The sequence below is a fragment of the Crinia signifera genome, chromosome 1, assembly GCF_055691185.1.
Source record: "Crinia signifera chromosome 1, ASM5569118v1, whole genome shotgun sequence".
Lineage (NCBI taxonomy): Eukaryota > Metazoa > Chordata > Amphibia > Anura > Myobatrachidae > Crinia > Crinia signifera.
Genome location: NC_139217.1, coordinates 405,714,334 through 405,740,694, shown reverse-complemented (window position 1 = coordinate 405,740,694; position 26,361 = coordinate 405,714,334). Strand labels below are relative to the sequence as shown.

Below are 26,361 nucleotides of genomic sequence, written 5' to 3'. Positions count from 1 at the left end.
TTTCATGCCCCACCATCCACTAGGGCGTGGTGGGAGAACAAAATAGTGTGCCCGGCGTATTGCGAGCGCAGGGATGGGGTGCAATTTAAACTTTGTCCATGTCGAATGTGTTGACATTCAGGTAAAAAAAAAGTGAAAACCCCATGTTGACCTTTTGACTGTTGACCTAGACACTGTCGAACTAACGACCTGTCAAACTAACGACCTGTCAAACTAACAACCTTTCGACCTAGACCCATGTCGACCTTTTCCCATGTTGACCTAATGGTGTCGACCTAATGACTGTCGACCATCATGCTGTAGAAAAAATGATCCCAACCCTGCGATCCAATGTGAATATTTTATTACTTTGTCAGTAAGATAAATTTGAAGTTTCTAAGAAAAGCAAACTGCCTTTAATTTTCTGTTTATTTTCTTTGGGTATCTGATGTTTTCCACCTAGTTTAAAATTATTTTAGATTGTATACTGTATATACAGGTATGACAAGGTATTCTTAAAAATATATATATATTTTACAGTATATTAACATACTGTACTTTTGGAACAAAGTGGGCTGCCAGTGATGTAAATACGACAAAGAGACTTTTTTATACTATAACATACAGTATTAGACATCAGATGGCGAGGCTAATTACACCTATAGTGCTACAGTATATTATGCACTTTGTTCTTTGTAATGTCAGCTTCTAATCATTGTAATGTATAATTCAATATGATACAATCGAGTTTCTTTGTAATATAATGATTTTGAATCTGTCAAGTTTTTAATTAAAATAATATATTTCTAACATATTTTATAACTAAACGTTTTTTAATGACTTTGATAATTACGTAATATATTTTTAGTTATAACCTTTTGAAAATCTGTTCTGAATAAAGTTTCTTTTATATTACACAATTAGAGCACAGAGGGTGGAATTCTATAAAAATTAAAGACATCAAGTTAAAATAATTAAATAACATTTATTCATAGAAGTAAAAAAATTGTAAATGATGGCATAAGCTCTGCTTCCCAAATGTCAACATGTTCCGGAGACTAATTTCATTACTACGCATGCACAGATGTGATTTTGACTGTTTATTGCCCGACACAGGACTCCGGAAAGTTAAGTATTAAAACAATGGTGCAGTGTGCCCCCCCCCTGGACTCAGGAGCCTGTGTGCCCCGAACAATTGACACCCATTATTAATTGACTGTGCACTGTGCGTACAAAGACAGCCAGCAAAGGCTAGCCTTAGCTGGCAGCTCTAAGGATGACTGACCCTGTGACTGTTTAGGGGAATAACCCTGTGTTTTCTGGGAATGCCCCGAAAAATGCAGGTGTTCCGTGGCCGTGGGGAGGGAGGACCGCTGATTTTACCAGCGGCCTCCTTCTCCCCACGGCCATTGCAGCACCAAGTAAGAATAGAGTTACTCAGTGCTTGCAAACAAGGGGGATCCATTAGAGTGGTGGAGGAGGGAGTTGCGGCGCAGTGACCTGCCTCAGCCGGAGTCAAGATGAATGGTGACGGCTGCAGCTGCTCTCATTGTGCTGCCGATCCGCTACCCTACACAGGCAGCCACTGACAGTGAGCGGTGGGCATGCAGTGTGCCTGTAACCCCCTGGGCAACAAGCATGTAAACATCCCTGGGCAATGAGCATGTAATCCCCCCCAGGCAATAATCATATAAACCCCACCTGGCAACGAGCATGTAATCCAACCCTGGGCAACAAGCATGTAATCCCTCCCTTTGCAACAAGCATATAATTCCCCCCCCCCTCCCCTGGAAACTAGCATGTAGTCCTCCCTCAGCAACAAGCATGAAACCCCCTGTGGCAACGAGCATGAAACCCCTGGAATCGAGCATGTAACTTCGGGCAACGAGCATTAAGGTATGAAGCACATATGTGGCAAAATATGTAATAGGCATTACAGTGTGTGGCATAATGTGTAATTGGCATTAGAGTGTGTGGTATACTATGCAATGGGTATTACTTTGTCTGGAATTATGTGGCCATGTCCCAATTGTCATGTAGCCATCTCCCCTAGTTTCATATGACCACATACCATCATAACATTTTGCCATGGACACTTTTGGTGCACACTATTGGTACTGCCGTGAAAAACATTTCTACTTGCGCCACTGTTCACAATCATCTGTTTATCTCTTTATGTGCAGTGGTTTGGTAAGATTTTGTAAGCTTGTAAAATGTAAAGAAATTGTAGTGAGATTGTAAAGGCCCCCATACACTTGTGCGACTTCTCCGAGGAGAGAAGTCATACGCGATCCCCCTTGAACCATATAGGACCTTCCTCTGCGACAAGTTTGCATGCGATATATTGCATGTGGTCCTTTTGCGTGTGATGTATCGCATGCAATTCCAGCTCCGGGGCTTCTAGCTCTAGGGGCTCTGATCCAATGCACCTGGTTTGTCGGCCTGATGTGTCAGAATAGGGTGAAATTGGGCAAAATTGCAGTAGTGTATAGCCACCTTATGATATAGTGAGTCGGACCTAACCTGCCAGCAATGCTGATGGTAGTTGAGCCATTATTTTTTACAGACACACGATGTGCATGCACACGATTCAGAAAACCTAATGAGACATGCAGTACCCTGATATCCCAAGTCTACGCACAACAGTCCCACTGCTATCGGCTCAGTGTCAGATATTAAGGGGCAAAACAATAGGCATTAATAGGTGGTGGCCTAAAGTGAACACTAAACAGCTGATTTTCTGTTATGAGAGTGTTGTAGGTGTGTCAGTGAAAAGGGCTGTGTTCTCAGCTGTACAGACATTTCCACAGATACCCTGTTCCAGCAGAGAAATTACACCTCATATATGGCTGGTGCAGAAGGTGTGACCGATGGTGGCATGTCAAGAATGGGATACATCAAATATCCAGGCGATGGGGATGTCAGCTGTCAAAAGACCTATCCCGGGATCCCTATACCTATAGAATCCAGACATGGGCTAACCCTATCTCTCTACCTCCTAATCCTAAATGCTTGCAACCTAATCCAAACACTCTACCATTTGCAGCATTACCCTAACCCTAAGTCCCGCACCCCACCACCTAAACCTAACCCCCACCGCCATGCAGCCTATCCCAAACCCACTTTTAAGTGCTGAAATCTAACCCCCTTCTCTGCAGCCTAACCCTAAACTTTAACCCCCCACCTCTGCAATCTGACCCTAAGTCCCTCCTAGTACCTAACGCCCCCTTCCTGGGGTAATCATAACCCGCCCCATCATACTTATGTTAGGGATGTTGGCTGTCAACCATGTTACAGTTCCGGTGCTGGTGTTCTGATGGCAGTCGGGGTTCCGGCAGACAGCTTGCTAACTGTCAGGACTATAGCTGCATCCCATCAAGAATTACCGGTGGTGATACAGCATGCAGAAACGCTGAAAGCTACACCCAGTTCACAAGGAATTGGCTGAAACCATTTTGCATTATTTTGCTCCCAAGTCTAAATCAACCGCCGGAGCAACATCCACCTCAATCAAGGAAACGTGTCTTTTTTAGTTTCATTTTGTTGTTAGCATCACAGCATTGATTTTCTGTAGCTTCCAAATATGTTGCTTACTTATATAATGCTTAGGTAGCACAGGGTGGCACTTGTAACACAACTGAGATTTCATTTTTAGGAGCAATTGAGTAGCAATAAGCGAAAGTAATATTTGCATGTTAAACTAAAAGGAACATGCTGCTATACAACTCAATGAAGATTTTACTCAATCGTAACTCAAACCATTGATCTCATCCTAAGTGAATGAGTGAGTCATATATTCAAATAAAAAAAATTCTAATTAATTTGACAGCAAGAGAAAACAGCTTCATTACACAGCATAATCAACAACGCAGCTTATTCTGTATAGAGCAGAACTCTAGTGGGTAAACATAATTACATTTCATAACAGTTCAAAAGAACTTAACCAGCAACATCAGCAAACAACCTCTTGATAACAGCACAATTTTTCAATTGGTGTACCTGTTATCCTAAAATAGAAGAGGAAAAAAAACATTGTAATTCTTGCTATCTTTTATACAGTTAGACAGAAGATGACCCCGAGTGCGCCCCAGAAAAGCAGCTACTCTATAGGTCCTCCCTGTTAGTGGGAGACGAAGTAAATGTAGAAAAAGAGATTATAGAGAGCGCTGATGAACTCCACCACCTGATGAAATTCCACCAATATTTCGAGGTAAAATACAATATGTACAGCTTCTGGTAATACAAATTGATATTTTATTAAAAAGTCTTCACCTTAAAATTTCATGTTTGCATCCATTCATTTCATTCAAGAAGATGTGTCTTTATACAGTTAGTTTACCATTTACGTAAGAGTTAGGGACAAACAGAAAAATCTGATGAATTACAATGCTTTAGGCGCACAAGTATGCCAAATATATATGAGCAGGTGGTTACACTGCGTCACCAACTGCCTCACCTCCTGCTTCATCATGAAGGTCCAATATTTGTATTCCCCAAATTTGTTGAGGATCCTAAATAATGCAGAGGGTTCATGAATCATTGTGCTGAACACATTACATTTTTTATTGGGGACCTTCTTATGAGAAAACTACAAGCCCTGGCTTGGGCATCTCGGAATGATCTACATGTTAGAATTTTGTCATATTGTACCTTGTGGCTGAGCAGTGATTTACTTACCCCCGATGGCTGGAACAATTGCCTCATCTAGTCTGCCCTATATGTAGGCACACACACACACACACACACCCACATATATACTCTCACACTAGGGTTAATTTATGTCAACAGCCAATTAACCTACAAGACCAGGATATTTTTGGAGTGTGAGATCATACTGGAGTACCTAGAGGAAACCCACACAAGCATGGGGAGAATATACAAACTCCACACAGTTAGGACCATGGTGGCAATCAAAGCTATTACACCATGAGTACCGTACCTAACCTTCCAACATGTTGACATTCTGAGAATGTGGACATGTTGCCTGCTGACATTTTAACAATGTTGACATAACTTTCAATGTTGTGCTATCAACATTATAATGAAACCGGTTGACATGCACTAGGTCAACATGGACAAAAGGTCGACACAAGCAAATGTCAACATGAAATGTCAACACACAAAAAAGACGACAAGGGTTTTTCACTGAATTTTTGTGTCTATGTCGACATCCCCAATTAGTGTAACGTGTACCCTCACATAATGAGCAAGCTTAGCTTAGCACACTTTCCCGGCCCAGTTATAGCCCACGTGGATCGTAAAGTCCCATCTGAAATAGAACTTCCTTTGTGGTAAATTTCCCCCTAAAATATAAAAACAAAATAATAATTGTAAAAAACACTTATGATATACAAAAGTGTAGTTTTTAGTATAATCTATATATAGTACTACATTTTTACTTTTATTTCACTATAAGGAAATCCGGTACTTATGTAGTATCTGGGCTGCCGATTTTTTGATTGTATGCCTTAAGTTAAGGCATACAATCAGATGCGATGCGATGCGATATCGCATCGCATCGCATACGATGCGATGCGATGCGATGCGATGACCCGATTTTTCCATAGGATTCAATGTTAAAATGGACTGAGTCCATTTTAACATGGAATTCAATGGGAAAAAGGGGTCCTTTTCATACCCCTACTATCCAAGTGGGCATGGAGTTGGATATAAACCTGTGGCGAGCGTAGCGAGCCACCGAGCCCGAAGCGTGGCGAGCGAAGCGAGCCCCGCGAGGGGACGGTATTCTGTGTCCCCTCGCGGGGCTCGCTACGCTCGCCACGCTTCGGGCTCGGTGGCTCGCTACGCTCGCCACAGGTTTATATCCAACTCCATGCCCACTTGGATAGTAGGGGTATGAAAAGGACCCCTTTTTCCCATTGAATTCCATGTTAAAATGGACTCAGTCCATTTTAACATTGAATCCTATGGAAAAATCGGGTCCATCGCATCGCATCGCATCGCATCGCATGCGATTTGGTCGGGTGCGATGCGATGCGATGGACCCGATTTCAAAATCGGCAGCCCAGTTACTACATAAGTACCGGAAATCCTTTCTGGACTTTCTATTCCATTTTTTCTTAGTGTTCTACAGTACCTTTTACTATGGGGAGATTTATCAAATCTTGGAGAGAGATAACTTACCAACCCATCAGCGCATCTGTCATTGCTAAAAGCTAATTCATCTCTCTGCCCAGAGGTGGAACTACCATTGGTGTAGAAGGTGCAGTGCACTGGGCATACCCTCCACCTGTACCTTTTTGGTCAGTACAGTACAGTTTTTTGGGGCCTGTTCGGGCCAAAAAAGCTTTGTACCGTTTTCTGTGTTTCTGACTTGCAGTTGAAAGTATAGGAAAGGGGGAGTGGCCACACCACATTCACCCTTGACCATGCCCCCTTTCCGATCTTGTATCGGTTTCAGATGTTGCAGCGTATGCACTGGGGCATACTTGCCTACTTTTGAAAACTAGTTTCAGGGAGATTAGAGTTGGTAATACAATTTTGCACAGTGCCACATTGAGGGGCGTGTCATGCTCCACCCAAAAGGGTGTGGCTAGTTCCATATTTGGTGAGATTGTGAAAAGATTTTGTGAATGTGGCACCTAGAAGAGTGGGTGTATACTGCTACATCCAGGGCATCGCCCACTGGAGGGTGGCACTTGGGAGCCCCCCCTCGTGGAGCCAGGTGAGCGGTAGTGGTGGCGGCGCTCACACCATCCCCACCCCCATGGAGCCAGATGAGCACAGCAGTGCCTGCATCATTTCCACCCCCCGTGGAGCCAGGTGAGTGCAGCAGCGCCAACACCATCCCCACCTTCGCCCCTTGACTCGGCTGCCACATCCCCCCTTCCCCATCCTCCGCCTAGGTCACAAACTCTCCCCCTCGTGGAGCGTGTGTGTGGGTGAGAGTGGAGCAACCAGACGCAACTCTCCTCCTCTCTCCTTCTCCCTGTCGTGGAGCGACTCAGCGTCCGCATCACCCTTCCTGGAGCAGGTGAGCGGCGGGTGGTCGGCGCCCCCCCCCCCCACCCTCTACCTGGGGCGCTGCCATACCTTGCACCACCTTGCACCAGCCCCGGCTACATTTGAGAGGAATCTTTTAAAATGACTTATATCCAGCCCCAAAGCAGTGAGAGTTACAATACTTGCTAAAGTGCTGGGAAATGCTGCTGATGATTCAATGTAAATGTATCTGTCTCTCATTCCTTTTCCCCATAAATGTAACAGTTTAATGTGGTCTAGGTGAAATGAGGGTGACTGCTAGACAAATGAGGGAGAGGGAGATTGCTGCTATTTCAGGGAGTAGGCAACTATGCACTTGGGCCTCTGAGGACTAAGGGACCCACTGCTGCCCCGTCACCCTCTGTTTTCCCGTCACACTCTGCCTCCCCCATACTTCCCAACTTGTAGTGCTGGCGAGAAGGGACACTGAAGGTGCGGCCCGAAATTAGGGTGCGTGGCTTGTCACGGGAGGGGCATGGCCTATAACCGGGTCATCCCACGAGGCCATGCCCCCTGTTTTGACACTGTGAGGCATTGTCCAGAGGCTCTGTAAGCCTCTAGCCATGCCAGCCCCTCTGGCCGCGGGAACATCCCCGAAAACTGGGATGTTCCCACGGTAATCGGGACGGTTGGGGGTATACTCCCCATGTTACCATCTGCCTCTCCCTGTCTCCTACTACTGCTGTGTTGCATATTGTGAACCTAGGGTTGGGGTGGCCCAAAATATATTTTTGCACCTGGGCTCACAATCCACAAGCTTTGCCATAGTCTCTTACAGATTTGGTAAATCTTCTCATATTTTTAACATATTAAATAAATGTAAAGACTAATAAGAAATTAGCAGAAAAAAAATGTAAACTGAAAATTTTAAAATAAAAAACATTTCTTTGAGATAATTTACTTTTCACTGCAAATATAGGGCATCTGAATTGAGAAACAAAAGTGAAATAAAATTACTGATATCATGGCGGGAATTTACTAAAGGAAATTTGTAAAAATAAGTGTATTTGTATCCAGAAATACACTTATTTTTGACATTTACAATCCCGAAAATACGGCAATTCGTATTCGTATTGATAGCACATCAATACGGATAGGAATTGCCATATTTTCAGGATAGAAAATGTCAAAAATAAGTGTATTTCTGGATACAAATACACCTATTTTTTTACAAATTTTCTTTAGTAAATTCCCCCCCATATGTCTCCTTGTCTCCATGCAACAGAATGTCAATGTTTTTGTTATAACACTACTGGTTACATGCACCGTAATTAGCTCCTATTTAAAACATAAGTACCTTTATAATAAGTAGGTAAAGAAATTAGTGTACTCTTTACCGTCTCCCTATGGTCACAGAAAAGCGTAGTCTAGCCTAGCGCATCAATAAAGTTTGCAGCAGTTTGAATACTTATTTTTTCTCTCGCAAGTGATGCCGGGAGTTGTAGTTCCTTTCCCCTGCCTAGCTTCCTCGCCTAAATGCACGTAGACCAACATCGAGAAGAAAATCAGGTCAAGCGCGGGGAGCAGGCGGGTTGTGAGTGCGTACAAGCGGGCAGCGTGCGCGAGGTGAGCGGGCAGTATGTCTCCCAGGACACGCCGGGGAATGGGCTCCGTGGGTACAGGCACCAGGCTGTGTGATGCCCTGTAATGTAAAAGTTCCAGTGACCACAGGCACCGTCTCCTGTCACTCCCTGACTCCCATTCTCAGCACATTGACTGCTGCCTGTCACTAGCATGGTCTTTAATGTGGCCAATTAATCCACCTGTCCTCTGAAGGGTTTCCATTCTTTGCTAATGGGGTTTGCTTACCTCTTTATTTACTTGGGATTACTTGCTGATTGCAATGTGTGTATTGTATGAGATCTATACACACACTGATTGCACTATGTACATTATGTATGTATGTGTACACACACCCACACAGTATATTGCAGATGATCCTAATGAAACTGTTCTTGTGCCAGTAGCTGCTCTCTGCATTTATTTCATGTACTGGAGGCTGCAAGGAGTATATAATGTCTTATTCCTTCCTTCCTCCAGTGTTGCAATCACAACATTGTGTCTGAATCTCTCTCTCTCTCTCTCTCTCTCTCTCTCTCTCTCTCTCTCTCTCTCTCTCTCTCTCTCTCTCTCTCTCTCTCTCTCTCTCTCTCTCTCTCTCTCTCTCTCTCTCTCTCTCTCTCTCATATATACATGTATGTAATAATTTTGACATGTTGCTCTTTGTTAAGTGTCACTGTGAAGTAGGTGAGTGAGGCAAGTGTCAGGATTTTCACCGCTCTGTGTATCATTAGCTGTTTCTCTCTTTCCTTCCTTCCTGTCACTGATCAGATTGCTCATGTCACAGGTCCCCCTAACGTCATCACAAAATAATGGTGGGAGTTTCTCTGCCCGTCGTCCGTGGAGCCTCCCATTCCCAGTTAGTATTTGTGGAAGAAGCAGCAGCAGCCAGGAGGGGATGTGAGGAGTGGGGGACAGGAGGTGAGTGCTTTGTTATGTTTTGGATAGCCTAATATTATTAGGTTTGTACATGATATAATGCTGATGTCTCCCCTTACAGCCCCTTAGACTAAAGGAAATTCTATATAGTGTTTTGCTGCTTAAACAAATATGTTATTAACTAAATAGATTGCAAGCCCTTGGGTTCCAAGTGCTTTTTTTGTGATATAACTGATTTCATCCAATCCATTTTAATGCTCTCTATAGTGAGCATGTTTATCATCAGTGAGCGCAGTACACTAACAGATGTATATCCGTGTAACTTAGCCATAATTGTGAAGAATGAGATGTTGCAATGCTATGAGACAGGCAGCTCTATCATGGTGTAATTCAGGCTGAAGCCAAGTCTGTGTGAGTGAAAAGAGATAGCAGCATGTAGTTTGTTAATGGGGTTGGGCTTCGGGTTCTCAAAGAACAAATGTATTAAGGAACGTCAGCAGGGATTTGCTGAGGACTAATGGTGTAATATGTTAGTCATCCATTATGTGCCCCTCTTTTCCATAGGCTCTCAATGAAGACCGATGCTAGTGTTTGCATTATGTCACTCAAAGGGCTGTGTAATCGTGGGTGATCAGCAGAGCAGCAGGGTGCAAGCCCCTGGAGGAGACTCGTATTAAACTTCTGCCGTGTGACATCTATCTTCACTTGATACCAGTACAGCGTTCTACAGCAAGGAGACGCAACTGAGCATAATGCATATTTCTAGATAATCGAAGACAACCGTGTTGTCCACCTGAGTGTTCTCTCTTCCCGAGGAGACGAATGAGCTGTCATCTGTTCTAGGACACCTGAAGGGCTGTCATTGATGGAAAGTGGACCGATACAGCTTTCTAATTACCAGGATTACAAGCACTGCCTATAGTTTGCTCCTGTAGGAAGAGCAGGACGGCGGACGGACATGGCTAGTCTTATGAGCAGTTTCATCCTATTATTTCTTATTTTGCAAGACAGCTGTTACAGTTTCAGGAGCCCCCTCTCAGTCTTTAAAAGGTAGGTATTACTTTGTCACAGTCTCTTTTTCTCTATATTATTCAGAGATACTTGAAATTGTAATTATTTAGGAGCCTTTTAAAAAAGGTGTGTATGTATATGTATATGTGTATATATATATATATATATATATATATATATATATATATATATATATATATATATATATCTCTCAAAGTAGAAATGATAGTTTAGCAAAAATCTGCTGAAGAATAGTTAGCGCCGCAAGGTGCACTCACCATTATTATGAATTAAGAATGCGATCCCAACCCTAAGGTAGCAAAGCTTGGCCTCCATATGGTGTAAACCGCTTTAAGCCTATGGAGAGAGATCTCACTATGGGCTTGATTCTGGCTGACTCTATAACCTGCGAAGATCGCAGTTTACCGAGTTCCAGAGTGCCCCTCCCTGCTGCCGTATCCGCTCGCTGATCCCATATATCTGTGATCTCGCCCCCCTCCGATCAGCAGCCCATGTCCCAGCGCTGCCACCTCCCCCGGCCGCCCCTGTGCGAGCGCCATGCTGACTGTGCAGGTCGGCGAAGGCGCCTGCACAGAAGCCCTGCACATGTGTGAACACGCTGGGGATCGAAGGAATTAAAATAAGGGCCTCTGTGCACAAACCTTGTTAGATTGCTCTGGAGGAGTCATTCATATTTGTGTGATCTCGTCCCCCTCCCGATCAGCAGCCAATGATTATCAGTGATCCATTGGGGAATCTGGGAAATGTAAACTGTTACAAATCTCTGATATGCCGATCCTGACCAATTTCGCTAAAGATCGGCCAATCAGGATTTTTGAACCAGCAGACATTGCCCCCATATGCTTGTGATGTATGGGGGCCATAGGACTCCTCCAAAATGCAAGATAAGTAACTCACAGGGACCGCAGTTATCGCTACCACTGTCACTGCGATTTAAGTACATAGCGAGGATATTTTCATTACAGATTAAAAATCAGTTGCAACATGAATTAATACAAAGGCACCTTAGTAAATAATCTTTGTCCAGTGGAGGCTTTAGTATTTTATCACTGCATCCTGTATAATAACAGCCGAATGCTGCTCCTTACCACTGTGGTTCGCTGGGCGACACTAGATGGCACCCAAGTGCATACACCTCTACACTACACCCCCACACACCTCAGCATGGCACCTCTACACTACACCCCACACACCTCAGCATGGCACCTTTACACTACACCCCACACACCTCAGCATGGCACCTCTACACTACACCCCCCACACACCTCAGCATGGCACCTCTACACTACACCTCAGCATGGCACCTCTACACTACACCCCCCACACACCTTAGCATGGCACCCCCACATACACACCTTAATCTGGCACCCCCTACGCACGCGCACACACACAGCTCAGCATGACAGAGCCCCAGCTCCAGGCAGCGCCGTCATTTCAACGAGCTGGCAACTACAGCAGTTATGTGTATTTTATACATCATTTTTGTTATGTTTCTTTTGCCAAATTGGCTTTCTATATCCTTATTTCCTTCTATATGTTACACAGCTTGCTCTACCAAGTACATACAGTACATAGATATGTGTGATTTTTATAAAGTTGTTCATCCAGATCCTTGTCATCCAAATGTTGCTTCTGCAGCATGTGCAGAACATTCTTGTCTGCGTACTCATCCTTTAATATGAAATTTGTCATTCGACACCAACAATGTTGTGTTTAAATCTTAGATGCTTTCGCTCTGAAATTCTAAATGCATTTATCTCTCTAATCAGAACATTAAATATTTATTCATGCATATATAATTCAGCACGGTGCCAGATTATTTCTCGCCATATGTTGTCACCTCTTCCTATTGTAACTGTCCTACTTGTGGTGTTTAGTCACAGCTTTGCTTCTCAAGCCATCAAACAGAATGTACAATTTGTTATTATAATATACTATGGCTGAGAATGAGCACAGTGATATCCGATAAGACCCATTAAGTGACAATATTTGTTCTGAAATTTCAGACTGTATTGTAACCTTTAGCACTCTCTCTGTATTCCTCTCCCTGTATTGTCTCCTGTTTGTGCCAAGCCAAAATAACACGTCCAAGAAAGTTTGGCACTGGGTTAAGGCGCTGGTTCCAAAGCTGAATTTCTCAGTAAGAAAGTTTGTATCAAGAGGTGCCGTGAAAACTTTTTCTTTTGATACTTTTGGGCGCCGCGTTTTAAAAAAAGTTTAAACTGGGTTATTAGGACACTTTTTATGTGATAATGAATTCGACAAATCTATCGACGACACGTCAATATGTATCAGTGTCGCAGAGACCTATACTATTTCTGTACCCCTGCCCCAGGGACAGTTCCAGGCCAATGTAACTGTAGTATAGATAAGCAGTAGATCTAATTGTTTTACGCACAGATCAATCCTAATGGATTATCCTCATTTGTAGTCTACTGTTTAGTTGCTGTTTCTCCCGTCTCATTTTACAGAAATTGCTATTTACCAATTATAGGGCTGAGGTTATAAAATGTAACCGATGTTGTGCTTTCACCTATGTGTCAGTTTCAGATTTGTTGGTAAATGTACTGTAAAACTGCTCGTGCGTTAACGAATGGTGTTGAATACTTTGACCATATTGCCAGTGATTTCATGTGCGGTGGGAGGTAAATCGCCAGGAGCTCGCTCCCGCTGCCAGCCCCTCATGGTCGCACGAGCATGCTCCTCCAATTATAGCTAACAATTGCTGGTTCCTGGTGCACAATGCAACAGCGACCAGCGATTTCCAGTCACAATGAGGTTGAGGCAGATTAGCTTGCAATTTTAAGCCAAAATTGCTGGTCGCTGATGAAAACGATACACTGCGCAATATATTGCTGAGCAATTTTAAGCCAAAATTGCTCAGCGATCAAATTGCACCGTGCGTACACAGCTTAAGCTGTGTACACACACGGGCAAAAATCACTGGCAATATGGTCGCTCAGCGCTCCCGTTTTTAGCCCCCTTATGATAGCTCCTACGACCAGCTGATTCCCTCTGCGGCTCCCCTGGCAGAGGTTCCCTTTCATCAGTGACCATCTCTGGTCGCTGATGAATACGGGACACTGATCGATATATCGCTCATCAATATATCGCCCCATGTGTACGCACCTTAAGGCAAGGTGAGGTTTATATAGTTATATTATGCTGCTTCCAGCTGGGTATTAAAGTTTTTTTCTGTGTTATTTCAGGTACAGCTTAGGAATTTAGGGCCTCATTCAGACAAACCCGATTTTTTTTTTTTTTTTTTTTTTTTTTTTTTCTGTAGGTTTGCATTTTTTCTCAAATGTATAAAGAGCAACATTGTAATTGTTGGTTATATGCTGGGCATTAAACATTGTCTGTCACTATTCCATAATCCAAGTTTAGTATTCATTTTAGCACCCTGCATCTTTCCAAACCTGTGGTACAGTAGGTCCCCTTGTGGTGCTTCTGACACCAGTCTTGTCTGCATATCAGTGCTAAAATACAGACCACACTGTGCTTGAAGCACCACACCAGAGAGCGACACCCCAGGCAGTTAAGAGGAACTGCATGGGTTTTTTTAAGATTCAGGGTGCTAAAATAAACCTACAAGGTTGTGAAAAATTAGGAGCATCAGGCTCACCCTTCCTAGTTACCCAGAAAATGAACATAATGTATAATAATGTCTGCTCTATAGATTTAGGTCCATGGGTGACCTGTTGCATTCAAACTTTTCAAACCATGTAATTTACAATATTTTACCTACATATGTTATTAGCAACCATTGTGGCTGATTCAGAGCACCGCTCTATGTATGCCTGAGATTTGCAGTATTACGTCTGGGTAGTTGGGATAGGTTGGTGGCAACATAGGCTGGTTACAGACAGTAAGGAAAGTGATGCAGACTGAAACAAAGATGCATGTGTCTGATGGAGAGCCTTATTTTATGGCAGTGGTCAGGGTACATGCAGGTAGTATGTCAGGGTACGAGTCCTCCATAAAAGCAAATGGCCTATAACTGTCTGATTGCAAACCCTCTTGCTTATTCTGATTGCCCCCTTCCATCACTAAACCATATCTAGCTATTTTTAACAAATTAGGGTTGTTTTTTTTTTTTCTTCCTGTACCCGCAATATGAGTCTTGTTTGTGCTCTATTAGAGAGGTTCCTATTGATGCATAATATTGAACACAAGTTGGTTAAATATGGATGGGGATGTACGTGTATATGAGGTATCTGGCATAGACGTTACTGCTAGTGATTGTCATGTTTTGTAAAGTGTCTGCCTCTTTGAATATTCACGCAATTGTTTATTTTTTAATGACACAAATTTGTGCTAGTTTTTAATAGCATAAAAACTGAACCATTTTTTTTATTGCTTTGAAATTAAAGCAACAGTGAAAGATTAAATGTGTGTGTTTTTTTTCTCTGATCACGTGACTGCTGTAAGTCAGAGAGCCAGTCCGGGTATACATGGCAGCCATACTTGTTTTACCCTCCAGATATTGCAACAGAAATGTAGAACGGCGGTTAAAGAAAAAAATGCTTAAAATGTAAGACTTGCTTCTTACAGATGGTTGATATTTTGTACATAAACTACAATTAGGAGGGAATTCAGTTGTTTTGTGGGCTGACAGAAGACCATGCTAAACCCATCTAGAGTACTGCATTGTGCACTCAAGCTCCAGTTTGGGCACCCACAGTGCTGACTTATCGCTCCAGCTTCGATAGCCTTGGTGCAAAAAGTTTAATCGCCCCCTTAAACTCTGAATGGAATCCTAGAGATTATGAGAAATATACATTCATTAGACATAGCAACAAAGTGTCCCTTTGTATAGTCCTGCTTTTGCTAAACGTTACACTGTCTTGTAGAGCGGGTGTTTGCATATAATGTTCTATATTTTATTGTGTTTTTTTACTGCAATTTAAATGCGTAATGTGTTCTCTTTCAAAAGGCTTCAGGAATCATCCAGTACTCATTCAAATGGCTGTTCAGGACCTACAAAACCTGTCCCTTCCGCAGACTCGTTGGACTACACACTGGATATACGAATGCCAGGGGTCACTCCTACAGAGGTGAGCAGCCTATGGCACTTATGTGTTGCAGTGATCTGAAACCTGTTGCTTCTGCTCGTAAACCACAGCTTCCATGATTCTCAGGGAATGACATGTCAACAAAGTTGCAGTTCAGCAAAAGCTGTCTGGCTACATAGTATAGACTTTACTGGGTTTAAGTTTTCTTTATGAAAGTGCTAGTTCTGATACTTTGAAACCATTTAATGAATAAACTCCTGGTAACAAATGTCTTAACCCTTGAAGAGATAAATTTGTTGGGAAAGCAGCTGAGCAGGAAGCAGCTCCAGGACGATCATTTCTACACGTCTCTAGCCCTATAAAGGGCTGCGGAGGCTGAGGAGGAAGGAGTCTGTTGTTGTCATGCTGCAGTAGGTGATGACTCATTGTTGCAGATGGAGGGTTTTTTTCTATTGTGGAAATAAAAGGGATCCCATTAGTGAGGCAAGAGGGAAAGGAAACTGGAGGCTCGTTTGTCTCCCTGTAGACCTTTAGCTACCGCACAGTAATGTATGCAGAACATTAGGAGTCTGTTCGCTGTAGCTTCTTTAATTGGACCCCACAATCTTTTCATGCTACACAAGGCAAGCAATATCTGTTGCACAGATTAAACAGCGCTATAATTCTTCTGGCTAACCGAAACACAAGACGGCTGAAACTTTTTATGTTGATGGGAAGAGTTTAAAGTGTTTTTTTTTTGTTTGCAAAAAAGAATGTATATATACCGTATGTAGGTCTGTGTGTCTGTGTGTGTGTGTGTGTGTGTGTATATAATTAGTGTTCATTCTAGCAGCCTGCACCTTCAAAACCTGTGCAGTTCCTTCTTCCTGCTTTGGGTGTCGCTGTCTGCTTTGGTGTGACACGACTAGGTATTTGGGACCCGGGAGTGACCTTGGTGGCTAACTTACAACCAAATGGAAACAGGACGGAGGCACGTGGATACAAATGGGTAATGTTTATTGCATAGAATGAAAACTGGTACAGGAGACAATTGAAAATTTGTAATAGTCTTTGGGAAGCTGGAATCTGGTAACAGCTACTTGGAAGCACGGAGTAGGACCACTGGGGCAAAGGTGCCAGAAGCACGGAGTAGGACCACTGTAGCGCAGGTGCTGGAAGCATGGAGTGCAGCGGTGAAGGTGGTCGCGGGTGCAGGTACTGAGGCACGCAGAGGCAGGTGGTCACAAGTGCAGGCAACTCGGAAGCACAGGTGCAGGCAACTTGGAAGCACAGGTGCAGGTGGTCACAGGTGCAGGAACTGTAGCACGCAGGTGCAGGATGCAGACGGAGCACAGGTGCAGGATGCAGACGGAGCACAGACTGAAGCTTCCTCCCACGGGATTGACAACAATGCAAAAGCCCAGTGTTCATGCAGGGCTGGGAGGATAACCCCTCAGAGCAGCACTGATTGGGCAGCCGGGTGATTAGAAACGGCCACACCTGGGACAGTCTCTGGATGAGGCAAACAGGGAACTAGCATGAATCTTTTCCACTGGTAACTACAGAACTCACCCAGGTGCTCATTACTAGCAAAGGCTCAGATCTTGCTACAGCAGGCTGAGATACAAGACTGACAGGCAGGTAAGACAGGAAAAACACACAGTTCTGGCAGGATTGTGACATGGTGCTTTTTGAACAATCTGGTTTGTATTGAGATACAGACCAGACTTTGCTAGAAACACCACGGCAGAGAGCGGCATTCCGCACAGGAAAGAGGAACTACACAGGTTTTGAAAGTTCCAGGCTGCTAGAATTAACTATATATATTTGTATATTTAGCTTGTCTTTATTATCTTTAGTGTGAGGGTGGTGTATGTGGTAAAGGTAGCCATGCACAGTATATTGTGGTGGGCATTCACTTATGTAGAGGACAGCAGTCTGGGTGACACATTGAGAATAATCACATTATTGGTGAGGAAACTACGACAAAGTTTAGTTATTCACACAAATAAACTTTTGGTATAACATTGCAATGTAATATTATAAAAAGGTGCCATGAAAGAAGCAGGGCTACAACTACAGTGACTCAAAATTATTTACCAGACAATGGTAAAAGGGACCAGCCTGCTTAGAATGTGTGGGATTATGTGTGTTTTGGGCGCTATTTTGGGTATGCCACTGTATGTTCTGCCATGCTCATTGGCTGCCAGTACCCTGCCTTCCGTCATTACTTGCTTCACTATGTCTCAAATCGCTGCAGCTGTTTATGAAAACACAGTATGGACATTGTCATCCCACATAACCTCATTCCTTACCTGTGATTTTGTTTCTCTTTGCACTTTTGGGATGGCAGTGTGTCATCAGGCAGGGATATAAAGTCTGATTCTCTATATCAAAATCAGCTTTATTGGCCAGGCCAGATATACTTGCATATACTAGGAATTTAATTTGGATAGTTGTGCAACAGCCGTTTAGATAACCGTTAAACAGTGACTGTACAGATATACATAACACATACAGGTATACTCTAGATGTGCCCTGGGGATTATATATATATATATATATATATATATATACATACACACGCAGGAAACATATATACACTGAGCTGCACAGCACCTAGGCAGCCAACCACGGCACCACTGGTCATTGCATATATTGTTACCTATCTGTCTGTTGCAATGACCAGTGTTGCCGCTGTTGGCTGCCTAGGCGCTGTGCAGCTCGGCGGGTATGTGTTTCTTGGGTGATAACTGTACAGTCTCTGCATATATTGTTACCTATCTTGCTGTTGCAGAGACTGTACAGTTATCACCCAGGGAACACATACCCGCTGCACAGCGCCTAGGCAACCAACAGCGGTGCCACTGGTCATTGCAACCACAGGTAGGTAACAATATAAGCATAGACAGTACAGTTATTACACAGGGATCATAAATTCGCTGAGATGCACAGCACCTAGGCAGCCATCAGTGGCGCCATGGGTCATTGCAACAGCCGAGTAATTAACAGTTTTAGGTTGCTATGAGGTGTATGACACAGGGGTACATAAAATTGGCTAATGGTTTCTACACATTACTGCTTTTAACAACTTTATTAAATGTTATCTTGAAAAAGATAAGGTTTGGTATTGAAACCTGATCTGTGTAAATATTTTTTTCATTCTGTCCTGAGAGTATTGTGTGTGTGTGTGTGTGTGTGTGTGTGTGTGTGCACACACAATCATCTCTCATGTAAAAATAATATTGTAAATCAAATCATGCAAAAAACAAATCCTACATTAAAAACAAACATAATAAGTACATATGCATCAGTGGGATAAGGAATAGAGTGCCTGATATAAAAATGGACGCAATGTCAGTTTTGTACCTAGTTGTTTTTGCCACTGTGGGTGCGTTGCAGTTGGAATGTGCGTGTGTCTTGAGGGTCTTTTTACAACGGTCACAGTGGGGATTCGGTGAGTGAGCGACAGCAGTGTTTGCGGGTGCTAAATGGAGTGGCAATTAAAAAAGGGGGTGTTGCATCCATTTTGGGGGAATGTGTCTGTGACTGCAATCCTGTATGCAGTCGAAATGGCTCCGGTGAAGTCTGCCAGTCTGTGCGGTTATAAGGTTAATCAGATGGTCCTTGTTTTGACCAATCCACTGGTTGAATCTTTGGACCTGATTGAGCGAAGCGCACAATTATCAACCAAATTTGCCTTGTGCATGTGTCAAGTAGGGTGGCCAATCCCTGGATCGGGATCGGCGGGATCCCGGGATTTGGCCTCCAAAACGCCGGGATTTCAATCCCATTTCGGGATTAAACTGCGCATTCGCAGTTTAATGCCAGGCAGCGTCTGAGCACTCAGACGCTGCCCGGCTTCTCCCATACCCCTCAGTGCGCAGCGTGATGAGGTCCCGCAGTGCGCAGCGTGACGAGGTCACGCTGCGCAGGGCACAGCCGCACATCCACCGAATCGGCCGCCCGCCCAGCGCTCTCGGCCAGCCACCCGCCCGCCCACCCACCCACCCAGCGCTCACGGCCGGCCACCCAGCGCTCACGGCCGGCCACCCGCCCGCCCACCCACCCAGCGCTCACGACCGGCCGGCCGCCCACCCACCCAGCGCTCACGGCCGGCCACCCACCCAGCGCTCACGGCCGGCCACCCGCCCGACCACCCACCCAGCGCTCACGGCCGGCCACCCGCCCGCCCTCCCACCCACCCAGCGCTCACGGGCACCCGCCCACCCAGCGCTCACGGCCACCCAGCGCTCCCTGCCACCAGCCCCCCCACCCAGCGCTCCCTGCCACCCGCCCCCCCACCCAGCGCTCCCTCCCACCCAGCACTCCCTGCCACCCCGCCTTATGAGACTTCTTACCTGCCCATTCAGCAACCCAGCTCCCGGCTGCACCAGGGACCAGGCTACCGGCCGCCCGCTCAGCAACCTGGCTCCACAAATGTAAGCAAATATGCGGGCGGCCAGGTTTTTTTTTATTATTAGGGAAGCCAATCCCGGGAATCCCGGGATTGAAAAAATGCCCCGGGATTAGCATCCCTAGTGTCAAGGTACCGAAGTGATGTCACTTACACCTTGATTACCAGTCAGGGACCATTTGTGTTGTTAAGATGTTATTTTGTGCAGTAAGAAAGTAATGTAGTGGTTCTCAAACTGTGGGTCATGACAAGTGGTGGCTCCTGGGGAGGGGCTGGGAAAGGAGGTATTATTAGAAGTGTTTTAATAATGAAGTGATGGCGGTTTTGTGCTGCCGCAATACTAATCAGCATGCGCAGTTTGCTGACCATGCATGTGTCGGCTATTATGAGGAAACTTACTGGGGTCCTGTAATTATTTTTATTGTCAAACTGAGTTCCAGAGCAAAATAGATTGAGAACCACTGCGGTAAAAAGATGAAGTCAAGTTTTTAACGATGCCCCTTAGTATGTGGAGGAACACATGACCATGTTTACCATCTTTTCTTCTGTATACAATCTCTGTCTCCTATTGAGATTAATGGAACACCTCTTATGGTGCACAGTTGCTATTCGGGATTGAAGCAAATTTAGAATCGCTATGCCTAAAAGAAAGCTTCAAAAAACACAAACGGCCCCATGTAAGCCAAGCAAAGCACAATTTTGTCACAAAGCTCAAATCATTTTTTTTATGAAATGTGGATATTACAATTGTGGATGTTTTCATATCTAACCTAGGCATCGTTCAGCTTTATCGTGTACCCCATTTCCATAAACATTTACAAGTTTTTAAATCAAAACTGTTTATTATTCACTTTTTCTGATGCATAATATCCTTTTAGAATGGAAAATTTTGGGGAGTTATAACGTAAAGCTAGCTATTTGTAATTCCTCATATGTTTGTCTTTATATTATTTATTCAATGTTATGCCAAGTTTTGTCTCCCTGTACTGTTCCTTTGTACGGCGCTGCGAAACACTTGTGGCGCCTTATAAATAAAATTATAATAATAATATGTGTCTGTATGTAATTATGTATATAAAAAGCCAGATTCCTACTTGCAAGTCACATTTACCTCTGAAAATAATGAAGCATTCAAAGAGAAGAATATTTGGGGGTATCCAATTACCCCTGAAAAAAAAATCACTAGCGATGTTAGATCAACCGATAAGACACATTTGTTCAGTGAAACCTGTGTATTTCTATCTGCTGCAGCCCTGTTTAACTGAAATCTCAATGCTTTCAGTGATTTTACTAATAGGATAGCACCTGTAAACCGCCAGCTCACAGGTGCAAAGGCCCCATTGTGAGCTACAGAAATGGCATGATTGCGATAATTGTCTCTAAAAATTGTGCAACAAATTAAAGGACCAACAGTGCATTTTATGTGACTTGGGGGAAAAAAAGTCCCATTTACCTTTTGGAATTGCCAAATTGATGTCACCTTAGTTCATGGCTGAAAATTTGGGATTTTGGTGATTTTAGATGTGCATTAACGTTTGGGATATGCCTGGAAATTTTTCTGTCCGAGCTGGTGGAGCAAGATTTCTGTGCGTTCCACCGATGTGTAGGTGTGCACCACCTGCAAAGCTGCTCTACATCCCCCTCCCCCTGTCGATGATTTCCCCCTGCAAAATGCCCCATGGTCAGTGTTCCCTCTAAGCTGTGCGCGCGTGCGCGCGCACACAACTCGGCGAGCGTGCGCACAGACATTACAACAGAGCGCACAAAGCAACAGTGGTCCCTTTTTGCAGTTGTGGACTCAATTAATGTGTGTTTCACCCATTAACTACATTGTGTGCTGTGTTTTGAATGTTTAATATCCATTTTGAAGTAAAGTTTTTCCAGTTATATAGAAGTGACGCACAAAAATTAAAATTTCCTTCCAAAGTTGCACAGCCAAAATCTTTTGCCGCACACAGCCTTCGTAAAATTAGAGGGAATATTGCCCATGGTGCAAGGCAGATGAAAAGCAGCAGGGAATCAGCTGGAGCTCCTTTTAGTGGTGAGTATATCTGGGGCAGAACAACCCTGCCTTGGGAGGTTGCCCATGCCCCAGAAAAACCCACCACTGAAGGGGTTAAAGCTGCATAACTATAAAAGTATATATGTGTATCTATCTATATATATATCTATCTATATATATATCTATATATATATATATATATATATATATATATATTCTCTCTATCTCTCTCTCTCTCGATCTTCTTTTTTGCAGAAGGATTTAGGTGTACAATTTTGACACCCATGTAATATTTTGCCAATATTTTTAATTTAATGGTTCTGTATTAAACAACATGGAGAGTCCCCAGTGCTCTGATTAGGGAGAGAATGAATGTTAGTAAAATATATTTCTAAGAGAGCAAATTTAATTATTAAGGCAGCACTTATCCTCCGTTACCCGCTGAACAAAAAAAAATAGCGATAAAGCAATTTTTTATTTTTTTTTAGTGCAAACATTTGCCTGGCATAGTTGATTCCCATCCTCCCTTCCGATGATTATTTAAGAAATAATAATCAGATCTCCAGACTGTTTTGTTTGTTTTCTCTAAATGCAATGTATTCTCTGGCTATAACCCAGAGGGAGCTATATATAGTATGTATATATGTATGTGAATGTACATACTTCCATGTCTTTGTTTTGTTTGCGTTTGGCATTTTAATTTATTCATACTTTATCTATTTTTAGACCGCTTGTGGCTGATAACTGAGAAATGTTAGGAGCTGTTCCCAGACAGAATGCTTTAGTAACAGGTCCTTATCGTACTGGCTTCTTGTGAGAGAGGCTATGAATGGGAATTAGCTTCCAGCTTACAAGATATGTGTCTCTTGTGACTGCCAAAATAACAGATCTGGATTAGGTTAAAGACAGCAGATAAACTTTAAAAGCAGTTTATTCTCACCCTGCACCCTTCATTCAAGGAATATATTTCACCGAAGCGGTCCAAGGCATTATCTCATTTTGCCCCTATTCTTCTATTTTGTTGCATTAAATGAAAGGTCTGCCTTTTTAGGTAAAATGGTGGTCCATACGCACTGTGTGCGGTTTTTGCCCAGTGTGTATTATTAACGATTATGGGGAAATAGCTGGGCTGAAAAACGCTCATTGCATACACACTGAACGTTTTTCGCCCGTTTTCGCAATTTTCCCCAGGTTGGATGGGTCCTGGTATGGAAAGCCATCCACTCCCTCGCTCATCTGCTGTAATATCCGCAAATGAGCGACCGAGTCAGATGTGGGAGTGCGCATCACCGCTCATTGCTGACTCAGCTGAAAGTCACCCAGTGCGTATGGGCTAAGGTCACCCAACGTGCAAGTGGGGTGTGGGGGGTTTAATATGACTAGCTCCAGGTGCTAATAAGAACACTGACCCTGCCTGTTGATCTTACTACATTTATCCAACATGCTCACAGTGTCTTCTTCATTGCAGCCAGATTACTATGGCATCAAAGAAATGGGGGGGGGGGGGGGGCTTGCGCTCTAGGGTTTGTGGTAGTCACTATGTTGAAGTCTATGCGTCTTATGGAATTAGGAAACTTGGAGCAATAACTGTGGGCTGGGGGTTGTGATGATGTTTCAACTGGGAGCAATAACTGTGGGCTTAGATTACTATGGCGCCTTACTGTGCACTGCCTCTGCCTGATGGACCGCGAGATCCGTGTGAGATTTCAAATAGTCGCGGACCTGTTCTGAATAGAGCTGGGCAGCCCAACTCTTTCTGCCCAGCTGTCACAGTTTTCAACTCTGCCTGGCTAGCAGCTGGCCCTGTTACCACGAGCGGCAGCATCTCACTCCCCTGTGTCAGTGGGCACATAAACCCTGTGGAAAGGGGCATGTAAACCCCCTTGGCATTGAGCAAGAAACCCCTAGAAATGTCCGTAAGCGACAATGTGTAATGGGCATTATGGTGTGTGTGGCACAATGTATAATGGCGCAGTGTGTCTGAAGGGCTCTAGCTGGCGCAGTGTGTCTAAGGGGAACTACTGTGTGATGTAATGTGAATTGCTACTATTATGTGGCCGCGCCCTAAAATTTTGGCACGCACGGTTCCCTATTGTACATATCAATTGATACTCCACCCACATTGAAACTCCACGCACAAAATCCGCAGTGAGGGGCGTTAAAATCTGTTTGCTCACCAAAGTAGGCTAGGGTTGGCCCTGACAGAGAGAGTAAGATTTGGGTGAGGAAAGTTCACACTAAAATCTAAATTCCAGTGTAAAAAATAAAGCAGCCAGTAGTTACCCTTCACATAAACAATATAACTCCTCCAAATCTTACTCTCTCTGCAAATGTTACATCTGCCCCACCTGCAGTGCACATGGTTTTGTCCATCTGCAAATATTGCAGCCTTGCTAAAAGGCCTGAATGAGGCCCATTGTTCCTTCATTTGGGACATTCTGTATCAGACAGTTCCATTCCCCAAACCCTGGTACATGAGGGTTTGAGGTATAGATCATCTGTCAGTCCTAATTCATGTTCACAAAACCCCAGAGACCTGACTCCATGTGCTTGTCATGGGATGCGGTCAGAATCCCGGTGGTCGAAATACCAACGCCGGAATCCCAACCGCCACAATGCCGGCACTTTGTCCCTCTATGGGTGTCCATGACACCCATAGTGGGAGAATAAAATAGTGTGCCAAGCGTAGCGTGGAACCGGGCCTGCAAGGGGAGGGATCCATGCCCCCCCCCCCCCTTGTCGGCATTGCAGCGGTTGGGATTCCGGCGTCTGTATTTTGACCGTCTGGATTCCATACTGATCCCCTTGTCACACTAGTATAGCAGGTCTCTTGTCTGCATTTTCAATGTCTAGATGACTGGTCAAGCAGACAGCTTGCTGTATGTGGAGGAGCATAGTGGACAAAACAGTGAATCTGTGAAGCCTAGACTCGAATAGCCCTTCCTAAGAACCTATGTTTGTTGGCTACTTCCCATACTGATGAGCAACACTGCGTGTGCTGTAGTGCCTGCCATATCTACTGCAGATGCACACAAACACTGGCAGAACATCAATATCTTCACAAACACTATCTTCTATGGACTACTTTTGGCTGGAGCTTCTGGAAACTGGGCAGGAGACACAGAAATATATGGGAATGGCTTGCATTGGAAGCAGTTTCTGCTAATCTCAATATAAAAAGGAAGATGGGCGTACACCGCTATAATCTATTGGACAATTTTCGTAATAATTCAATATCGAATATGCAACTATGGTGCAACTCGTATTCTGATTCAAATAAAAATACATTTAATAACATATACAATAAAAAAAAAAAAAATTCTGCTAATCTCAACCTGGATTGGCAGCACCAGGGATACTTGGGAATTTTGTATTTTATCAGCTGATTATTCCTCCCATGGAAAGTCCCTGCTATTGGAGTTGGCTGATTTTACTGGGTGAGGTATGATGGTCAGTATCCCAATGTCGGAATCCCAACTGACGCTGCTCCGACAGGGATGTGAGCGCAAAGAAACCCCTTGTGGGCTTGGTGCCTCGCTTCGCTCGCCACAGGTTCTGTTCTCCCTCTATGGGACTCGTTGACCCCCACAAGGGAGAATAGCCCCTGTCGGAGCACCGGCAGTCGGGTTACTGACCGTCGGGCTGTCGTCCGGCACCCGATTTTACTGGGGGGACGGCAGTCCGGCAGCCCCTAGACAACTTCCTCTACTTCTAATAACTGTACTAAATGATTTTCTTTTTCTCTTGTACAAATCTATATTGGGAAAACACATATGTTTTAGGATTTGCTGGCATTTTAGAAATGAAAGGCAACATCAAGTCTCCGTTTCATTCTGCTTTGCCGCAATTGTTTGATGTGGAAGAATGTGTGACTAAGAAACCGTACACGCTAATAAATCACTAGTTTCATGGAATGTTAAATCATGACAAAATGTTGATGGTTCTTATTTTATGTGGTATTTTATTTCCTGGCTGATTGTTATTTTTTCTGTCTTCCTAGTTATTTCATTTCTTTTCTAAACTATGTGTTTATACCGAGTGGATTATTCACATATTTTATTGTGATTAGTATTTTGCTGTTGCCATCAAATATAGCCCACGTGAAAGGCTGTCATTTTGTATTCGTCTTGTATTGTTGCTGCAAAACTCACTCTGAAACCCAACAAGATGTTTTGTATCTTTAAACATATCCTGTTGCGGCCATTCCCTATGGCTTTCCTGCAGGTTTTATGTTTTCTCTCTGGTAAATGACTGGCATTTGAAAGGTCATCTGACAGCATCTAGCATCCATGCAGTATTTTACATTACATATGTAGCCGTGCTTATCTATCCCAGATCACCACTGCTTGCAACCGTGGCTTGGAATCAACACTCTGCGCTATCAACGTGTTTCTATTGAGCCGCGAGTGTGCATTAGATGCACGCGCATGGTGACAAAATCGTGCCAATCACCACGGGAGTTGCATGTGGTGATTGGTGCAAGATAGATGAGCTTG

At 43.8% G+C, this 26,361-nt stretch overlaps 1 protein-coding gene across 5 annotated transcripts in view; it reads left to right on the top strand.

Annotated features, from left to right (window-relative positions):
- Positions 1-8,410: 8,410 nt before the first annotated feature.
- PAM (peptidylglycine alpha-amidating monooxygenase) overlaps positions 8,411-26,361 on the top strand; it is a 136,993-nt gene continuing 119,042 nt past the window's right edge. For 4 of the 5 annotated variants that reach the window (XM_083151725.1, XM_083151724.1, XM_083151723.1 and 1 more), the window contains exons 1-4: positions 8,411-8,547; positions 9,329-9,462; positions 9,985-10,470; positions 15,389-15,509. In XM_083151725.1, coding sequence (XP_083007851.1) covers positions 10,379-10,470; positions 15,389-15,509 — 213 coding nt within the window. In that variant the 5' untranslated portion in view covers positions 8,411-8,547; positions 9,329-9,462; positions 9,985-10,378. The remainder of the gene's footprint in view (positions 8,548-9,328; positions 9,463-9,984; positions 10,471-15,388; positions 15,510-26,361) is intronic. The other variant, XM_083151722.1, reaches the window with a different exon arrangement.